Raw genomic sequence first — 20,159 nt, 5'->3', positions numbered from 1 at the left:
TGGCTTCAATTAATCATGCTTAAAAATTATAATTGTCTATGTAGTTCTATATGTAAATCACAACAACAAAATACATATGATAAGAGATCAGCTTATTTCCAGCGATCTCTTTTCGAACAACATAACAAAGAGAGAGGGAGAGAGAGAGAAGAAGCCGAATCGAAAACAAAGATTTAAATCACTGATAAATTCACCACTCCGCCATGATCGAGATTTCATTTAGACTCTCTTTCTCTCACACACGGAATGCTTAAATCTCATTAACGCCAAATATGATTATTCCCTACTTCCAGAAGTGATCAAAAACAATTCCAGAAATTTAGTCGATTTTTAATGGGACTGCGGGACAGTAGCAAATGCTAAAGGTTTATTGTTGTTTTTCGTTGGTGGACTAAGAAAAAGCAAAAAAAAAAATTAAAAAAAAAAGAAAATAATAAAGAACAATTAAAAAAACAAGTGTCTCGAAATATTTATAATCAAAGTATACGTGATACAGTTTATGGAAATTTCCTAAAATTCATTTTTACTGTTTTCTAACAAAAAAAAAAAAAAAAAAAAAAAAAAAAAATCGTTTGTTTCAATAAGCGGTAAGTTTTGTTGCTGCAACTCTTGAAAAATCTCCACAACTTTTGGCTCGGTTATCTTCCACATTTCTAGTTGTCCAGTTTTCTAAAATGTCCATTTACCGTTATCTTTGTTTTACACCAAGCGCCACGCGTTACTTGATTGGAATTTTTTGTTGTTTCTTTTTCTTTTTCTCACAAATCAACAATGTTTGCATTTGGGAGTGAATTGAAATGCAATCGAAAAATCATAAAAATTATCACAATGCTGGGCGACGACGATGGCGCCATAGTTGCTGCCTTTCAATTTATGGAGCTTAAATGCTCCAGCGTTTATACAGTCAGCGCCGACAATAGCCCAATAGCAGGGTCAATGTCAATGGTGGCGATCTATTTCACTATTGTTTTTTTTTTTTCATTTGTTGCTGTTGTTGAAATTGATCAGCGTAATTAAATTGGCTGATTGCTTCTATTTTTAAGTTTTTTCGTACCCACCCTGTTTGCTGTTGTGTTTTTTTTTTTTTTCATGGTATTATTCAGCGCTGGCAACAGCAATTATTTTTGATTATTATTCTTTTTATTTTCTTTCTTACCGCTGAGGTGTTATAGATTTTAGAAAATTAAAACATTGTGAGACAATAATAATAATAATACAGAAACGCCATAATTTTTACATTTTTTTTTTTAAATTTTATTGAATGAAAGCAAAAAATGTCGGAAATAGCATCAAACCGTCACACGCTGCCTGAATGTTGCTATGCGGTATTTTGGCCCATTCATGGCGAAACTCTTACTTGAGGTGGTATTTCTAGTGCCAACCTTTGGCAAGCAAACACGATCATTTTGATTGTTAACAAACTATTTTCTTTCTGTTGCGGTGTAAGTTCTTCCACTTTTTGGAATTTCAATGGCTTTACCCCGAGCTCATTTTTCAATATTTGCCGAATGGAATATTGCGATATGTTCAGCTCACGAGCCATTTTTCGGCCACTGCGATGCTGGTTTCGATCAAGTCGCTTCTTTACTTTTCGAACCATTTCTGCTGATGTTGCTGTTTTCTTCCGTCCACCCTCTTGACGTCGGGCTACGCTACCAGTATCACGGTAACGAGCAATGGTACGAGACTCAAAAGATTTATTCACATTTAAATGCTGGAGTGCTCTAACGATAGCCACTTGTGGTTTTCCAGTCAAATATGAAGAAATCACACTATCCCGCAAATAAGAATTTTCTGGAAGATTCTCATAAAAATGTTTTTGTAATTAGCTGTCATTGGAATGATTTTACCAGCTGTCAGACGAGTGGCTTAGAAATGACAACATTTGGTTGCAGTTCTTTCATCTCACCTTGTATAATCCATATAGAGGTACTTTCGAATATTTGACGTATTTTTGATTTTAGTAAAAAAATTTAATCCGAACATTTTTTACATTTTATATTTTTTTTTTTAATTTTATATTTTTAAGACTTTTTACCAATCCATTTTACTGGGAAAAAATGGAAGTGGACCCAATACTCAACCTCGATACTTTTATTTTAAATGTTGCCTTTAACTCATGGTGGAGGTTTAAAAAATGTTGGCCAATCGAACTTAAAGCGTTTATACTTGTATTATTTTTCAAGGTACCGGAAGAAGTGGAAGTGGGGTCTGAAAGCCGAACCTTCAATACCCTCCACCGTTTGATAAAAAAAATCGCAAAATGTTAAAGGATTCCGTTCATAAATGGCGCTAAAATGTTGAAAATCTTGAATGTTGGGTGTTGCAGTAATATGGGTCTGTAGGAAAAGGTGGAGTTCTATTGCCAATTATCGGCTAGATAAGGCGATGCCTATTACGAACTCCAAACACGAAATTTAGGATAATTCTATGTAGCTAGAATCAGCGTAATATCCAATGCTGGGAGGTACCGTCACATAGAGGTAATACGTAAACGTGGATCGATACAGTCAAATATCGCCAGAGAAGGCGACGCCTATAACGAACCCCAAATTCCCACTTCTAGATATATTTGTTGAAAAGTGTAGCTGAATTCCGAATATTTTGGAGGTACGGATATTAGGGAACCATGCATCCATATGGTTCCATTAAAGGATGTCTTTTCATAATGGGCACACATTTTGCTGATTTACAGCAAATTCGGGTTAAAACTGTGACTAAACAACAACAAAACCGATGTTAAACCTACAGGTACAGTTATATGGAGGTTGTGTCAAAACATGGGCTTATATATATATACTTTTGGGTTCCAATATGAAATATTTCCAGGTGTTACAAACAGAATGACAAACTTAATATACCCTCCATACTATTGAGGAGGGTATACAAACAAAATGTCACTGGGCGGAAATGATTGGAAATATACAGTAGTCAGCTATAATTATTTTACCTCTTGAAAATCTTGCAGGATAAAGTGTCCAATTTAATTTAATGTGAATTTCTATTTACAAATTATCCATCATTGCTTAGTATATACATTTCGTTAATATTTGTGCGATAATCGATTGCACCTTATTTAAAAGAGATAATTCCATTGCATTCTGAATTTATTTCGATTCTATATAAATTGTGTATATAACATACGAAATAAAACAATGAGTATTGGTAATAAAATAAATAATTAAATTATCAAAGTAATTGACAGTTAAGAGATCAAAGTGTATCGAAAATTAAACCACGAAAACATGCAGTGCCGTAAAAGATTACCGTAACAGATTGAGAATCCAAAGCGTTTTCTAGTGATTCTGCTTGAGAATAGATTTGAGAAAGCGAAAGATATATTTGATTTGGCCAGAAATTCTGTAGTCATTGCAGTTGTATTTTTAAACAATTTGTTATACCCTCCACCATAGTATTCCGTTTGTAACACATCGAAATATACATTTTAGACCCCACAAAGTATATGTATTCTTGATCAGCATAAAATTCTATGTCGATTTAGCAATGTCCGTCTGCGGAAACCACTCTAGCTTCCGAACGAAATGAAGTAGGTTGATTAAATTTGACTCAAATGTGTGTTATGTCTGACGGACGGTACCTCCCGATATTCGGTATTTTGATGATTTTAGCGACAATATTTACCGGAATTGTTTCAGATTTGAAATTTGATGTTCGCTATGAATACTACAGCAAATTGTCTGTGAAGGTCCAAGTCTTCTAATAGCCCCCATATAACGGTACCCCCCGATATTCGGTATTTTGATGATTTTAGAGACATTATTTGCCGGAACTATTTCAAATTAAGTATTTGAAGCTCATAATAGATACTACAGCATAAAACAGAAAATGTGCCATGTAGGTCCACGTCTTCGTATAGCCCCCATATAACGGCACCTCCCAATATTCGGTATTTTGATAATTTTAGCGTCATTATTTACCGGAACTATTTCAAATTTAGTATTTGAAGTTCGCAATGAATACTACAGCCTATGGCAGCAAATTGTCTGTGAAGGTCCAAGTCTTCGAATAGCCCCCATATAACGGTACCCCCCGATATTCGGTAGTTTGATGACTTTAGAGACAGTATTTACCGGAACTATTTCAAATTTGGTATTTGAAGTTCGTAATCGATACTACATCCTAAGAAAACGGAACCACCCGATATTCGGTAGTTTGATGATTTTAGAGACATTATTTACCGGAACTATTTCAAATTAAGTATTTGAAGCTCGTAATAGATACTACAGCATAAAACAGAAAATGAGCCATGTAGGTCCACGTCTTCGTATAGCCCCCATATAACGGCACCTCCCAACATTCGGTATTTTGATAATTTTAGCGTCATTATTAACCGGAATTGTTTCAAATTTCGCATTTGATATTTGTAATGGATACTAAAGCCTATGACAGAAAATTGTCTGTGCGGATCCACATCTTCGTACAGCCCCCATACAACGGAATCTCCAAAATTCGGTATTTCGATGATTTTAGCGACATTATTTTCCGGAATTATTTAACATTTTGTATTTGAAATTCGTAATGGATACTACAGCCTATGCCAGAAAATTTTCTGTGCAGGTCCACGTGAACCTCATGGTACCTCCCTATATTCAGAATTTTGATGATTTTAGCTACATTATAAACCAATTTTTTTTCAAGTTTCGCATTTGAATATTCTAATAGTTTGTAACAAAAGTTGCCTGTGCAGGTACACGTCGTCTTATAGACCCTAAAATATGGCTACATTCAGATTTTTTTTAGATTTTAACAGAATTTTTAAAGGATTTTATTTTTTTTGGAAATTGCCAAATTTGCACCAAATGGTGGAGGGTTCGGCTTTTTACTTGTTTTTATCGTTTTCAGGGTGGATGGTGTAATTAAAATAAACCAAGTTTGAAAAAAATCGCAATTTTAATCCGAATTGGTAAATAATTAGCAGTAAGTGTTGTCGTTATGTGAGAAACTATGCATAAAACTGTAAGTCCATATTACTGTACCTCCAGATATTCTGTATTACCTCTCTCACAAAGGCTCTACATAAATAAATTGTTATTTGCCGATCGTACATATCAAACGAGGGTATCTCCAACCCGAATTTCTTTTCAAATTCGGTATATGATGTTAATAATTCGTTCCAAAACCTATGGCAATTTTGGCTGTAATTAAAAAGAATGAAGAACTTTAATTCCTCTTGTGGATTATATTTATTTAATCATTAGGTTTTCAAGTCGAGAATATGATGTCAAGTAAATGACCGTCGCCAATTTAATGTCATTTTCGCCCTTTTTATGGCATTTGGCCCGAACTTCCGGGGATAGGTTCTCACATTCTTGACGGATATTGTCTTTAAGTGTTGAAAGAATCGGAGGCTTATTGACATAAACCCGCGACTTCAAAAAGCCCCACAAAAGGAAATCTGGTGCGGTAAAATCAGACGATCTTGCTGGTCAGTGCAAATAGCCAAAACCGAAGATTAGACGCCCGGAAAATGCATCCTTCAGCATCTTTGCGTCCTTTTATGGTATTTGGCCCAAATTTCCGGCCATAGGTTCTCACATTTTTTAAAGGATATTGTCTTTAAGTGTTAAAAGAATCGGAGGCTTATTGACATAAACCCGCGACTTCAAAAAGCCCCACAAAAAGAAATCTGGAGTGGTAAAATCAGACGATCTTGCTGGTCAGTGCAAATAGCCAAAACCGAAGATTAGACGCCTGGAAAATGCATCCTTCAGCATATCAATTGTGACACGTGCAGTGTTGAGGTTGCACCGTCCTGTTGGAACCACATGTTTCCAATCCCAACTCATCAAGTTGTGGAAAAAAGAAAAGTCGTTGATCATTCACAGTAACCCTTTGGCCCGCGACGTTTTCGAAGAAAAAAGTCGGATGGCTCCTCCAGCACAACATACAGTGAAATTGAGCGGGCATAATGGCTCTTTGTGGGCTACACGCGGATTTTTAGTGCCCTTGTAGCGTAAACTTTGTTTATTTACGTACTCGCTAAGATAAAATATGATCTTCTTCTTGGTGGTGATTTAGGATGGCTTGAGCGTATGTTAGACGCGATTGGCGGTCAGCAGCTAACAGCTTATGCACCATCTGGATTTATTACGGAAACATCTTCAAATCTTGTACCGTGGCACTTCGTCTGGTCGATGTCGACGGCGCTTCCACGACATCCTACAGCAGCAATATTCTCCTCAGATACTCCGAGGACTGCCACGCCTGGCAGGTACTCCAGGGACTGCAACGTGAGGCGAGCGGCTAAAATTCGCAGTGTTTCACCAGTAGGGGTTGGACGGCAAGGAAATATGCTACGAAATTTATGTTGTGCCAAAGTCATCGACCGATTATTGGTCAAATAAATAGTCACCAATATTCCGGGTTTGGGGGCAGTGTAGCGTATCGTTGTTTTTTTTTACGTGTATTTCGCATGTGTTTACTATGAAAATGTCAAAACAGAACTGACCAATCGTAAAATTGATAGCAATTTCTGATAGGAGTATTACTTTTGCGCCACCTTGTATACTGGGTGAGATGAAGAAACTACAGCCAACTTCAGACTGCTGTCATTTAAGCCACAGGTTCGACAGCTGTTAAAATTATTCCAGTGAGAGTTCATTATATTTTTTACAAGGGTACAAAAGCATTTTGGTGAGAATTTTTCGGAAAAAAAAGTCATTCGTCATGGAATTCAAGCGTGATAGTGTGATTTCTTTATATTTGGCTGGAAAACCACTGGCTGGCTGGCTACCGTTAGAGCACTCCAGCATTTAAATATGAATAGATCTTTTAAATCTTTATAAATCTTCCCTCGTTACCGTGATACTGGTAGCGTAGCCCGACATCAAGGAAGTGGAAAACTTTAATATCAGCAGAAATGGTTTGAAAATTAAAGTAGCTACTTGATCGAAACCCGCGTCGCAGTGGCAAAAAATTGGCTCGTGAGCTGAACATATCGAAATATTCTATTCGACAAATATTGAAAAATGAGCTCGTCTTAAAGCCATTGAAATTCCAAAAAGTGCCAGATCTTACACCGCAACAGAAAGAAAATAGATTCAAAAGAGCTAAAGAGTTGCTTCGCTCGGCTAAAAGTGGTGAATTGCCGAATTTGGTTTTCTCCGATGAGAAAACATTCGTTGTAAACAAAAAAAAAAAAAAAAAAATGATCGTGTTTACTTACCAAAAAGGTTAGCTGAAGATGTGCACCTTTGGTTGGCCACCAGAACTCTATCGCCGGCCATGGTGATGGTGTAGGCCTGATGGTCGCTCTCCGCTCGTACTAATCGTCCGTGGCATCAAAATAAATGCCGAATATTATCGTGAAAATATTCTTAAGGGTGTATTGAAGCCTTGGACAGGCAAACATTTTGGCCGCAGATCTTGGATATCCCAGCAGGATTTAGCACGCCCCGCCCAAGAATGGTTGCAAAATGAGGTTCCTCGCTTCATTTCCAGCGCACAATGACCTGGAGTATTTTGGAAGGCAAGGTTGGCCCTAAAAAATACCAAAGTGTTGTTGAAGGGGCCGAAATTCCGTAGAGGAACACTCGGGCAGCGTGTGAGGGTTGCATTGGTTTGAGGGTCTTAGTTCGTGCCAAAGGTGACCAATTCGAACAAATCTAAACTTATTCTAAAATTTGATGCTATTTCCGACACTTTTTGCTTTCATTCAATAAAATTAAAAAAAAACAAGTAAGCAAAGGCTACAGTCGAGCGGGGCCGACCGTTGAATACCCTACAACACTACAATAAACGATACAGTTTATATAGGCGAGATACTCGAAAGAATTCCACAAGATATTGTGACAAATTATAAAAGAAAACCATCAGGTTTCGTTCTCTAATTTTCGAATAATAGCAATTTGCTAATTTGCTCATTTCCAATTTATTGGTAGATGGTGCACGTAAATGGTCTTCCTAGATCTGGAACCAATATTTCCCAAAGACCTATAATCTCTCAGAAGTGGCAAAACATTAACATTTATTATTGGTTTTTGACTGAAACACATCTATATGAGATACAGCAATTTTACTATATTCTTCAAATATTCCTGTATTTGTGAATTCTCCAAAAAGTCACTGGAATGGACATTTTCGTATTTTGTGTATAAAAGTTGGCAAACTCCTTCACACATTGAATATTTTTGGATGGCCATCCAAAACTGCTTGGCTTTTGCAATGTTCGGTAACTCCCATTCCTGCTGACAATTTTGCAGTTTTTTTGGTCCATTTCAACCCCTAAATATACGGCGATCATCTCCAAAAAGAGTAGGCTTCTATTCTGACCCTCATCTTATCCCCATGCAAAATTTCGTAAGGATCGGGCCATAAATGCGATCTGTATATGATATCCTGATATCCCAACTACTTAGTTTTGTTAGCTGTAGAAATATTACCAAATGCTTAATTCAAAATGAAAATATGCCAAAAATATGACAAAATTGAAAAGATATGAGAAAATTTTAGAAAATCAATATTTTCCTCTTTAAAGAGATATTTTTATGCGATTTTCTAGGCGTTTTTTCTTTTCTGCCAAGAGGCCAATCTGAATTAATGAGAACTGTCGAAATCAGTTCAGCCGTTCTCGACATAAAATAGATCTTTCAAGCATATCTTCTTCGATAGACATATATATCGCACAAATTTTGCTATATATTCGATTTGTTGGATCTTAACATCAATGTAAAGATCAGAAGTACCCTTGTCATGGCTTTGTGATTTCGCCGGGATTTGAAATATTCGCGGTTTAATGAAAAATTTTGAATTTTTTCAACAAAAAAGATATGGTCTATTTTACCCGCTAAATATTATCCGATGACCACCCAAATTGGTAGGCTTCTTCCCCGGCTTAAACTCTAGCTACAAGCGAAATTCCGCGTCGATTGGTCTATAATTGCGACCTGTATAGCTACTGCAAAATCCGACATTTTTTCAGTATTTGGTCCATTTCAACCCCTAAACATTTGGCGATCATCTTCAAAAGAAATAGGGTTCTATTCTGACATTAACCCCACCTACATTTTAAATTTCGTGAAGATCGGGCCATAATTGCGACCTGTAGAGTGATTACAAATTAACATGGACAGACGGACAGACGGACAGACGGACAGACGGACGGACGGACATACATAGCTAGATCGACTCAGCTCGGCGAGCTAGGAAGATCCATATATACTTTCCTATATGGGAAATCAATATTTCGAGGTGTTACATAAATTCTGGCCCAATCAAACTTATAATACCCCCAACACATAGTGTTGTAGGGTATAAAAACAAGTAAAAAACATTAAGTTCGTCCTGGCCGAACTTTTAATACTCTCCACTTTAGGGTAAAGGAAAAATTAGAACCCATTATGACCCACAAATTCCAATTTTTAGACATATTCGTGGGAAAATGTGGCAAAAGTCATCAAAGTCATCGGGAGGTACTATTACATGGGGGCTATACCAAATCGTGGACCTATACATGAAATGTTTCGTTACCGGAGTTAGAATCCATTATGATCAACAAAAACTAATTTTTAGACAAATCCGTAAAAAAAAAATTGGCAAAAATCATCAGAATACCGAATATCGGGAGATACCGTCGTAAGGGGACTATACCAAAGCGTGGACCCGTACATACAATATTTCCCTACACGAACTAAGAGCCACGATGACCTAAAAATACCAATTTTTAGACAAATCCGTGAAAAAGTGTTGCAAAAATCATCAAAATACCGAATATCAGAAGGTATCGTTGTAAGGGGACTATACCAAAACGTGTACCGATATATCTCATTTTCAATACCAACCATCCTAGACACAATACTAATTGTTCTGCTAAATTTTGACTTTATGCTATAATCATAATTATTTTGAATTTTATGCTGATTATGAATATATATACTTTATGGGGTCTACGAGGAATATTTATGGAAAAATGTTAATATACCCTCCTTTTCAAGGTGGAGGGTATAAAAAATGTAAAAATTATGGCGTTTGACTTTTATGCAGTTTTCATATTCTCATAGCACCTCCAAGTAAACGTTCTACAAATATTGGCAATTTCTTTTCTAATTTAAAATGTTTTGATGAAAAAATCTCGGTTCTGAAAATAAGCATTATCACTATTACAACGTCTATAGTTTGCAACTGGAAGACACACGTGACCCACATTTTCCATCATACTCCTTGTCATGTGACAGTATGTATTATATAATTTTGAAATCGAATTATAGCTAAAATGACCTACGGATCACTCTCCTGATACTTTCACATTACATCATCATGACAAGAAAATATGAAACAATTTTGATAATTTTCCGAAAGAAATTCGCGCAAAGTTCAAAATCAAAATATTGAAATTAGTCATATTCAAAATATATTAAATATATATACAATATATTAAAATCGAAAACAAACAATGTTAAAAATAAATGCAAACAATTGCTGTCAGACAAAAAAAAAACTATTCAAACCGGCGAACTGATAACGACAGACGACCGTCGGAGAATGGCGCAGATTTTTTCATTTTGCTTCTGCCATTATCACAGAAAAAATACTCAGACCGATGTTTTGAAACATTTCAGTAACGATCACGGTCAACAGCAGCAGCATTGAGAATGGCTCAGGAAACCAAAATCCAACAGCAACAACCACAAGAATCCGCCGGAGATGAGATCACCACAGCTCCGCCAGGTGATGAAGAGGAGATCGAAGAAATCGAAATACCTCAAAATAAAACCGTAATGGATAAATTGCAAATGATTTGCGAGAAATTTGCCGCAACTGGGATGGGTCAGACGATATTGGGAAGCTGTGATCGGGTGCTGAAAGTTTTGGAAGAGACATCGAAATGGAGTTTGCCACAAGGTAAGATTAAAAAACCAATTGAGTGAAAAACTTTGTTATCTCCTTACGTTTCTCCGGCAGATGACACCGATGCCAAGCTGGAACGACCTCTTCCCTGGATATTCTTCATACCCCTGATTGTGTGGTTGCGTGTCATTCGAATGTGGCTATCCTTTGTTTGCATCATGATGGGCGGTTCACCCATGACAGCTGAAAAAATGGTCTATAACATTCAGATTAAACGTCGTCGTTTAAGAGCTATCCGAGTACCCGCCTTGAGGGCTGCTCGTCGTATGGAACCGGATTCAAGTGGCATGATGGTTTCTGGTAAAAATCAAACCTTTATGGGAAAGATTCGTTCGCTATTTGGTAGTGCTGTTTGCAAGCCGGGCCAACGTCGTGATGTACCGTCAAGACGTGCTTTTGGCATGGGGAATATATCGAAGGTGATGGAGGAAATGTCGGTAAGTATAAAACACATTGTACAAGTCTTCCATGGTAAGAACACTTACTACAGAAAACCTTTTACAAATCTTCTATAAAGAGCCTACCTTCTTCTAGTCCTCTATGAATATAACATTTTCTTTAGGTCTTTAATGGCTAGAAGACCCTCCTCAGGTCTTCAATGGCTGGAAGACCCTCCTTAGGTCTTCAATGGATAGCAGACCTCCCTTAAGTCTTCTATGGTTACAAGACATATATTCTGTGGATGGAAGACCTTTCCGAGACTTCTAAGGCTTGGAGACCATCTGCAGGTTCTCTAGTACTAGAAGACCTTATTCAAATCTTCTGTAATCATCTTCAGGTCGTCTAATATTAGAAACCTTCTTCTAGTCCTTTAAAAGCTAGGAGACCTTCCCAACGTCTTCTATGGGTAGAAGATTTTCTTCAGGTCTTCAAGGGTTTTTTCTGGTCCTTTATGCCTTAAGTATAATATTTCTAGAAGACCTTCTTGACGTGTTTTTGGGCTAGAAGATCATCTTTAAGTCCCCTAAAGCTTTTCAGGTCTTATATAGCTGGAAGACCTTCTTTGCGTTTTCTAGGGCTTCTTTTAGTCTTTTGTAGCCAGAGGACCGTTTTCAGGTCTTTTATAGCCAGAAGACCTGATTCAGGTCTTCTACACCCCGAAGATTTTCTTCAGGTCTTCTATAGCTAGAATGTCTTCTTCATGTCTGCTATAGCCAGATAACCATCCTCATGTATTCCATAGCCTGAAGACCTTCTTCAGGTCTTCTATAACCAAAAGACCTTCTTCAGGTCTCATATAATTAGAGGACCTTTTTCAGGTCTTCTATAGCCAGGAGATCTTTTTTGGTCCTCTATAACCAGGAGACCTCTTTTATGCCCTCTATAGCGAGAAGACCTTTTTAGGTCCTCTATATCCAGGAGACCTTTTTAGGTCTTTTATAGCCAGATGGCTTTCTTCAGGTCAAAATAACTTCTTTAGGTGTTTTATAGTCCGAAGGCCTTCATTTCTTTTTCAGCCGGAAGACCTTCTTTAGGTCTTCTATAGCCAGGAAACCTTTTTCAGGCCTCTATAGCCAAAAGATCCTCTAAGGCTTTTAAGTTCTCTATATCCAGGTCCTCTATATCTAGGAGACCTTTTTAGGTCTTTTATAGCCAGAAGGCCTTCTTCAGGTCGTTTATAGCCAAAATAACTTCTTTAGGTGTTTTATTAACCTGAAGGCCTTCTTCAGGCCTTCTTTAGCCAAAAAACCTTCTTCAGACCTATAGCCAAAAGACTCTCTAGGGCTTAAAGACCATCTTTAGGTCATTTAGGACTAGAAGATCTCTTTAAGGTTTTCTAGGGCTAAAAGACCTTCGTCATGTTTTGTAGGGCTAGAAGACATTATTCTTTTAATTTGTCTAATCCTTTAGGGTGAACGTTCCGTTAAACGGCCACGTGATGATGACAATGCCGATCTCAATATGACTGTGGATCAAATGTTAGAAAAATACGCCAATGAAGATTCTGAGGATGATTCAGACTATGTGCCAAACGAAGAAGACGAGGAGAGCTCATCATCGTCTTCTAGTGAGAGTATTTCCAGTGCTGAAGCTGCAGATTTGTCCAAATCTAAGGTATATCCATCATAAAGCCTTAAAAATGCGCATTCAATTAAATTTCCATATTTTGAAAAGGCCTCCAAGGATCAATCGTCATCTCTGGATCACAGTGTGGTTGAGGTCAAAGAAAACGGCGGGCCTAAACATCGGCCAATGCCCAAGCCCATAGCCGATATAAAACTGGAACCCATCTCAGATGCTGACAGTGGCAGTGACATGGCAAAAACGCCAAAGCCGCAGAGTGGTGAAACGAACAAAAGTGGATCACAGACCAAAAGCTCAACAGAAGTCGGTAATGGTTTTTAGAATTACATATTTCTCTTTCGATAATTAATTAATTGCATACGTACATAAATATAAGCATGAATTCCGATATATCTCTTATTCTCTTATCTCTTGTTGAGCATCATTTGAAGTTAAGATATTTTTTGCTATTACATACATAAATAAAATAATTGAATTACAAATGTTATACATAAGTCGTTATCCCATATCTCCCAAAAAAAAGATAGAGACAAAACACAAAAAAAAAAAAAAAAAAAAACTAAATTCTAAAAATCATATCCTTTATTTGGCCTTTGGTTTCTATATCTATATCCCTTTTTCCCCCCACCTAATGAATTCTTTGACAGCCACAGTTGAAAAACAGCAGCAACAAAAAGACCAACAGCAGCCACCACAAAAACAACAGCAATCACAACAACACCAAGAAAAAGAAAAGGAACAGCAAAAGGAAGTTCTAACCCCGAAAAACCAACATAAATTAAATATAATTCAAGATCCGGAAGCTAAACAGAAGTCAACACCTGGTCATGAGTCAGCAGCCTCCTTAAAACCAGTTTTAGGTGCTAAAACCGCAGCAGGTGAGTTGCAATTCATTCGTATTTTGATTCTAGGTTTCCAGAAATATTTAGTTGGATTTTAAAAACTCCTGTTATTACCTCCAGCATCCCAACAGACCGCGAGTCCCAAACCTCCAAGTCCCCAAGTGACAACATCACCAACTTTCCGTGAGAAACATTATCGAACGATTACAACCGAAACATCCATAACCGAATACGATTGGTCCATAGTTGTTAAGACCGAAATTACCCAAAGAAAATCGTCGCCGGCATATCGAAGATCATCGCCAACATATCGAAGATCATCGCCCGTGCCCATTCCTAGAGATGCCCCTTCTTCTTTTCAGTTAACACCCGCCTCATCGACTGAGGATATTTTCTATAGCCCCATTGGTTTGTCTTAATTTCGTTCATAGATTTTTCTTCTTCATTCACATTCATTGCATTCATCAAGTATTCCATTAGAATCCATTATCGACAATACCGCCGTACTCCTCCTCCATACTAGATTTTAATTTATCGCTGTATCGCTCCAGTCCTTCTGGTAACTCCAGCATAAATTATCAAAATAAAAAAAATCTAAATCACATTTCAATCACATCCTGGCCAAGTAGGCGATCGTTCGTAAAATATTTTCAAGAGCTTCATATCAAAGAAGCTACACCACATAGTGGTAAGGGTATTATGTCTTTGTGCATTTGTTTGTAACATGGAGAAGGAAGCGAATAGGCCCATAGTTACTTTTGAGGATCTTCATAGAATCCCTTTCTGAGTCGATTTATGCATCTCCGTCCGTCTGCCCATGTATTTTTGTAAACAAAATACAGGTCGCATTTATTGTCCGACTGAGATGGAATTTACCAATAAATATTTATTTGGACCAAGGATGAACCCTATTGAAATTGGTGAGAATCCGTTCAAGTGTAAATATAGCTCCCATATATATTTTCTACCGATTTCGGGTTAATTGTGCACCAAATGGTCAATATCAGTTCAAATAACCCGGTTCTTGCGAACATCCAACCGAATTCACTCTAAAAGCAAGTACATAAAATTTAGTGAAAATCGGTTCTGATAAAGTTTTAGCCCACATATATATGTTTCATCCGATTTGCTTTTAAAGTCTCTCACATTCGTAATATTCCTCCCACAAGAAAGAAATGTTTACCAGATATCAGATACAGCTCAGAAATACCTCTGCCGAATTTTATCAATATCGGTTCAGATTTGGATATAACTCCAATATATATCTTCAACCGATTTCGGGTTAATTATGTACCAAATGGCCAGAATCAGTGCAAATGTACAGAATTTTGGTACATCCGAACGAATTTAGTCTAGAAGCGTATATATCAAATTTGGTTCAGATATAGCTATAGCTCCCATATATATGTTTCATCTGATTTGGTTTTAAAGTCCCTTTTGGTTTAAAGTCCCTATACATTTAGCAACAATGATATTTGGTTCTAGATAACTTATAAAGCTGAGAAATACATTTGCCAAATTTTATCGAGATCGGCCAAGATTAGGATATAGCTCCGATTTCCGGTTCATTGCGCAAATAATGGCTAATATCAGCCCATACGTATTAAATTTCAGGACGTACGTTTCCGTTTGGTGGAACTCGGCTCCGATATATTTTTATACCCTCCACCTTGGAAAGGAGGGTATATTAACTTTGTCATTCCGTTTGTAACATCCCTAAATATTCGTTTTAGACCCCTTAAAGTATATATATTCATAATCAGCATAAAATTCTAAGTCGATTTAACGATGTCCGTCTGTCTGTCTGTCTGTCTGTCTGTCCGTCTGTCTGTTGAAATCACGATACAGCCCACATTATTTGACATAGAGCTCCAAAATTTAGCAGTGCTATTTGCATTGTGTCTAGGATGGTTGGTATTGAAAATGAGATATATCGGTCCACGTTCTGGTATAGTCCCCATATAACGGTACCTCCCGATATTCGGTATTTTGATGATTTATGCCACATTTTTTCACGGATTTGTCTTAAAATTGGTATTTGTAGGTCATAACGGGTCCCTGAGCGTGTGGCAAAACATTGCATGTACAGGTCCACGTTGTGGTATAGCCCCCATATAAAGGTACCTCCCGATATTTAGTATTTTAGTTTTTTTTTTTACCACATTTTTTCACCGATTTGTCTAAAAATTGGTATTTGTGGGTCATAATGGTTTCCAGCTCCGGTGGCGGAACATTGCATGTATGGGTCCATAATTTGGTATAGTCCCCATATAACGGTACCTCCCGATATTCGGTATTTTGATGATTTATGCCACATTTTTTCACGGATTTGTCTTAAAATTGGTATTTGTAGGTCATAGCGGGTCCCTGAGCGTGTGGCAAAACATTGCATGTATAGGTACACGTTGTGGTATAGCCCCCATATAAAGGTACCTCCCGATATTTAGTATTTTAGTTTTTTTACCACATTTTTTCACGGATTTGTCTGAAAATCGGTATTTGTTGGTCATAATGGGTTCCAGCTCCGGTGGCGAAACATTGTAATTATAGGTCCACGTTTTGGTATAGCCCCCATATAACGGTACCTCCCGATATTCGGTAATTTGATGATTTTTGCCACATTTTTTCAGGGATTTGTTCGAAAATTGGTATTTGTTGGTCATAATTGGTTCCAGCTTCGGTGGCGAAACATTGCATGCATGGGTCCATGATTTGATATAGCCCCCATATAACGGTACCTCCCGATATTCGGTATTTTGATGTTTTTTGCCACATTTTTTCCACTGATTTGTCTAAAAATTGGTATTTGTGGGTCATAATGGGTTCCAGCTCCGGTGGCGAAACATTGTAATTATAGGTCCACGTTTTGGTATAGCCCCCATATAACGGTACCTCCCCATAATCGGCATTTTAATGGTTTTTGCCACATTTCTTCTAATGTTTCTTTTACCCTAAGGTGGAGGGTATTAAAAGTTTGGCCCGGCCGAACTTTATGTTTTTTTACTTGTTTTAATATAATCCTTCTCGAAGTGATATAATGCACTCTATAGCAATATTAAAAATGTCTTCGCCAAATTTATATGAAAATCGATCCAGAATTGGATATACCTCCCATATATTTGTTCCGCCTGAAAAAAATTATAACTGCTCTAAAGTCAAATGTTAATGCGGTGTGATCTACTTCAAATAAATTCTTTTGTTATGGGAGCTCTACGAAACATGCATATTGGTGTAGGGTATCATATAGTATCATATCATTAATATTTTGAAGGATTTTTTCGACTTTCATGCTAAGCTTCACGGAATTTTAATACATTCTTATACCAGGGAATTCCTAGCAAGAATATTTTCTAAAAAAAAAATCAATCGTTCCCTAGTTAAGAAATGATTCTTTTTTAATGGATGATTTTTTTTTTTTTTTTCAAAACAAGGCTATTCAAACAGCTCTTACTAAAATTGTGGGTATTTTAAAAATATTATTTAAGAAGTCTTAATTGAAAAACCTCTTATGAAAATCATGGATATTTTAAAAATAAATTTTATGATTTGTTTTTCAATAACAACAGAATTTCATAAAAATATTGAATGTTTAGTAAGAAACCTTTTTTAATAACTTCTGCCCATAAGATGTGCCCAGAAATTGTTTGATTTGATACGGTCAAAGATTGCCTAGTCGAAATAACGGTTTTAGACCCTAGATCTCTTTGGAATATATCGGTCTACTCCTTTTGTTACATCCCCCACAAAAGGTCGAAATTTTCAAAAAATATATTTTTTTTTGCACAGAAAGCGAAAGGATAATGCAATTTTGCTCCAACCTTGCAAATCCTAATATTTTCTTCAGAGCTAGGTCAGGTGCGAAAATGGACTATATCGCTCTACCCCATCAAGCACTTCCCTCACAAAGGGTCAAGATTTTGAATAATTACAGCTCTTATAAAATGTGATGTAAAAGTCCGATAGCCTTAACATTTCACACATCCCAATATTAATATTAACCCAAGGTCTAGTGTTAAGATGGTGTATATCAGTCCACTCCTTCAGGTACCACCCCCCCCCCCCACAAAAGGTCAAAATTAAAAAAAATATATATTTTCTGCACAGAAAGGGAAGCAATAATCCTTATATTTCCATCAGTTCTAGGTCAGGTGCAAAAATGGATAACATCGGTTCCTCCCATCAAGTGTCTCTCCCATAAAGGTCAAAATTTTGAATAATCATAAATCTTATAAAATATGATGTAAGAGTCCGATTTTCTTCAAATTTCACACATGCTACCGTTTTAATGAACCTAATATTTGGTGGTAAGACGAAATATATCGGTCCACTCCTTCTGGTGGTAAGACGAATATTTCGGTCCACTCCTTCTGGTACCTCCCCCACAAAAGGTCGAAATTTTGAATATCCATTAAGCTCATAAAACTCGAAATTAGCATCCAATTCTATTTAGACTTGGCACTTCTGAATATTTCTATCTACACAGGATCTGTTATAAAGATGGTAAATATCGGATTATTTCTTTTGCTACCTGCCCCACATAGGGTTCAAGATTTTGAAAAATGAAAAGCTCAAAGAAAGCGAAATAAGCATCCAACTCTTTTGAAATTCCACACATATAAACATTTTTGATAACATAAGATCTGGTGTGAAGATGCTGCGCTGATCTGCGAACCCCTCACCCACAAAGGGTTACAATTTTCAATACTTTTATCTGTCACAAATTGCGAAACAACTCAGCGATTCTATACAACTTGCAACATTTATATCATATTTATTCAAATAGACAATTGTGGCACATTCTTTCAAAACCCGCTCCACCCCGCATTTAAAGTCCGGTCCTCTTCCAAAATTGGTAACTTAGATTAAAAGTCCATTATGATCTAAACCCCCCATGTTTCGGTCAATTTCGGCCTTTCGTAGCTATTTATGGAAAGTTTCAATCAAAACACATTTTTTCATGTCACTTTCATTTCCCATAAACATTTTTAGGTTAATTAACTTTGTAGCTATAAAAACAAACTTTTAAAGCAAATATTTCTAATCTTAGGCTCCCCACAAGATTTCCATCACATCTTTCATCCAGCACCCATTGTAAAAGTTACTCCAGCTGAAGGTGAGTTTTCTTATTTCACAAATTCATATCAACTTTTACCAGTTTTGACTTTTTTCTAAATCTTCCAGCCCACCACTCAACACCCAAGGAGGCTGATGAACCAAATGATAGTTCGGCTTCCGAAACACCTGAAAGACAACAAAAGAAACCGCAAAATAAACAACAGCAACATCACCATTATCAGCAACACCACCACCACAACAACAAGAATCGCAATAAAAATCGTCGTTAAACTTTTGTGGCCAATTCCTTTCCTTTTTTCCTCCTTTTTTCCAAAGTTTTTCTAATTTATTTCCCCTTTTCCTCTACTTAAAAAATAATATTTGTTAAATCTTAATTTTGTTATAATTGAATTTCAATAAAACTAATATTATAAATTTTCTTATAAAATGACATTGCGATCATAGGATTTGATGGGCGTAGGCAAAGTCTATCGATAGCCCCATGGAATAAGTTTAAAAACCGAATGAGGCTATATAGAGACTTTTAGGGCAGATATCACATCTTATTATGTGGACATTTTTTTCACCCATCTTTTGAAATCATAAACATATATTTATACCCAGTCGTTATTTATATAGTGGGGCTCTAACAACAGGGTGAGATGGAAAAACTGCAACCAACTTCAGACTGGTGTCATGTCTAAGCCACTCGTCCGACAGCTGTAAAAATTATTCCAGTGACAGTTCATTATATTGTTTCCAAGCGTACACAAGCATTTTAGTGAGAATTTTCCAGAAAAAAAGTTATTCGTGATGGAATTCAAGCGTGAAAGTGTGATTTCTTTATATTTGGCTGGAAAACCTCAAGTGGATATCGTTAGAGCACTCCAGCATTTAAATGTCAATAAATCTTTTGTGACTTGTACCATCGCTCGTTACCGTGACACTGGTGGCGTAGCTCGATATCAAGGAAGTGGACGAAAGAAAACAACAACATCAGCAGAAATAGTTCGAAAAATAAAGAAGCGACTTGATCGAAACCCCGCGTCCCAGTGGCCAAAAATTGGCTCGTGAGCTAAACATATCGGAATATTCCATTAGGCAAATATTAGAAAATGAGCTTTACCCCGAAAGATATTCAAATTGCAAAAAGTGCAAGAACTTACACCGCAACGGAAAGAAAATAGACTTGAAGGAGCTAAAGAGTTGCTTCGCTTGACCGAAATTGGTGAATTGCCGAATTTGGTTTTCTCCCATGGAAAACATTCATTGTCCAGCAGTTTGTAAACAAACACAATGATCGTGTTTACTTGCCGAAGAAGTCAACTGAAAGTCCCTCGGTTGGCCACCAGAACTCAAGCGCCGGCCATG

At 36.9% G+C, this 20,159-nt stretch overlaps 1 protein-coding gene across 3 annotated transcripts; it reads left to right on the top strand.

Moving 5' to 3' along the window:
• Positions 1-305: 305 nt before the first annotated feature.
• Positions 306-19,236, top strand: LOC131801371 (uncharacterized). Of its 3 annotated transcripts, none has more exons than XM_059119953.1 (9): positions 306-587; positions 10,578-10,860; positions 10,921-11,303; positions 12,718-12,921; positions 12,982-13,198; positions 13,545-13,769; positions 13,854-14,141; positions 18,781-18,846; positions 18,915-19,236. In XM_059119953.1, exons 2-9 carry the CDS (start codon positions 10,611-10,613, stop codon positions 19,076-19,078), a joined length of 1,797 nt encoding a protein of 598 aa, XP_058975936.1. In that variant the 5' UTR covers positions 306-587; positions 10,578-10,610; the 3' UTR covers positions 19,079-19,236. The 3 variants fall into 3 exon arrangements, with proteins under 3 accessions (XP_058975936.1, XP_058975935.1, XP_058975937.1); XM_059119952.1 differs by having other exon boundaries at positions 13,539-13,769; XM_059119954.1 differs by lacking the exon at positions 13,854-14,141 and having other exon boundaries at positions 307-587; positions 13,539-13,769.
• The last annotated feature ends 923 nt before the right edge of the window (positions 19,237-20,159 follow it).

The sequence above is a fragment of the Musca domestica genome, unplaced genomic scaffold (genome assembly GCF_030504385.1).
Source record: "Musca domestica strain aabys unplaced genomic scaffold, Musca_domestica.polishedcontigs.V.1.1 16, whole genome shotgun sequence".
NCBI lineage: Eukaryota > Metazoa > Arthropoda > Insecta > Diptera > Muscidae > Musca > Musca domestica.
This window is presented reverse-complemented; position numbering and strand designations above follow the sequence as displayed.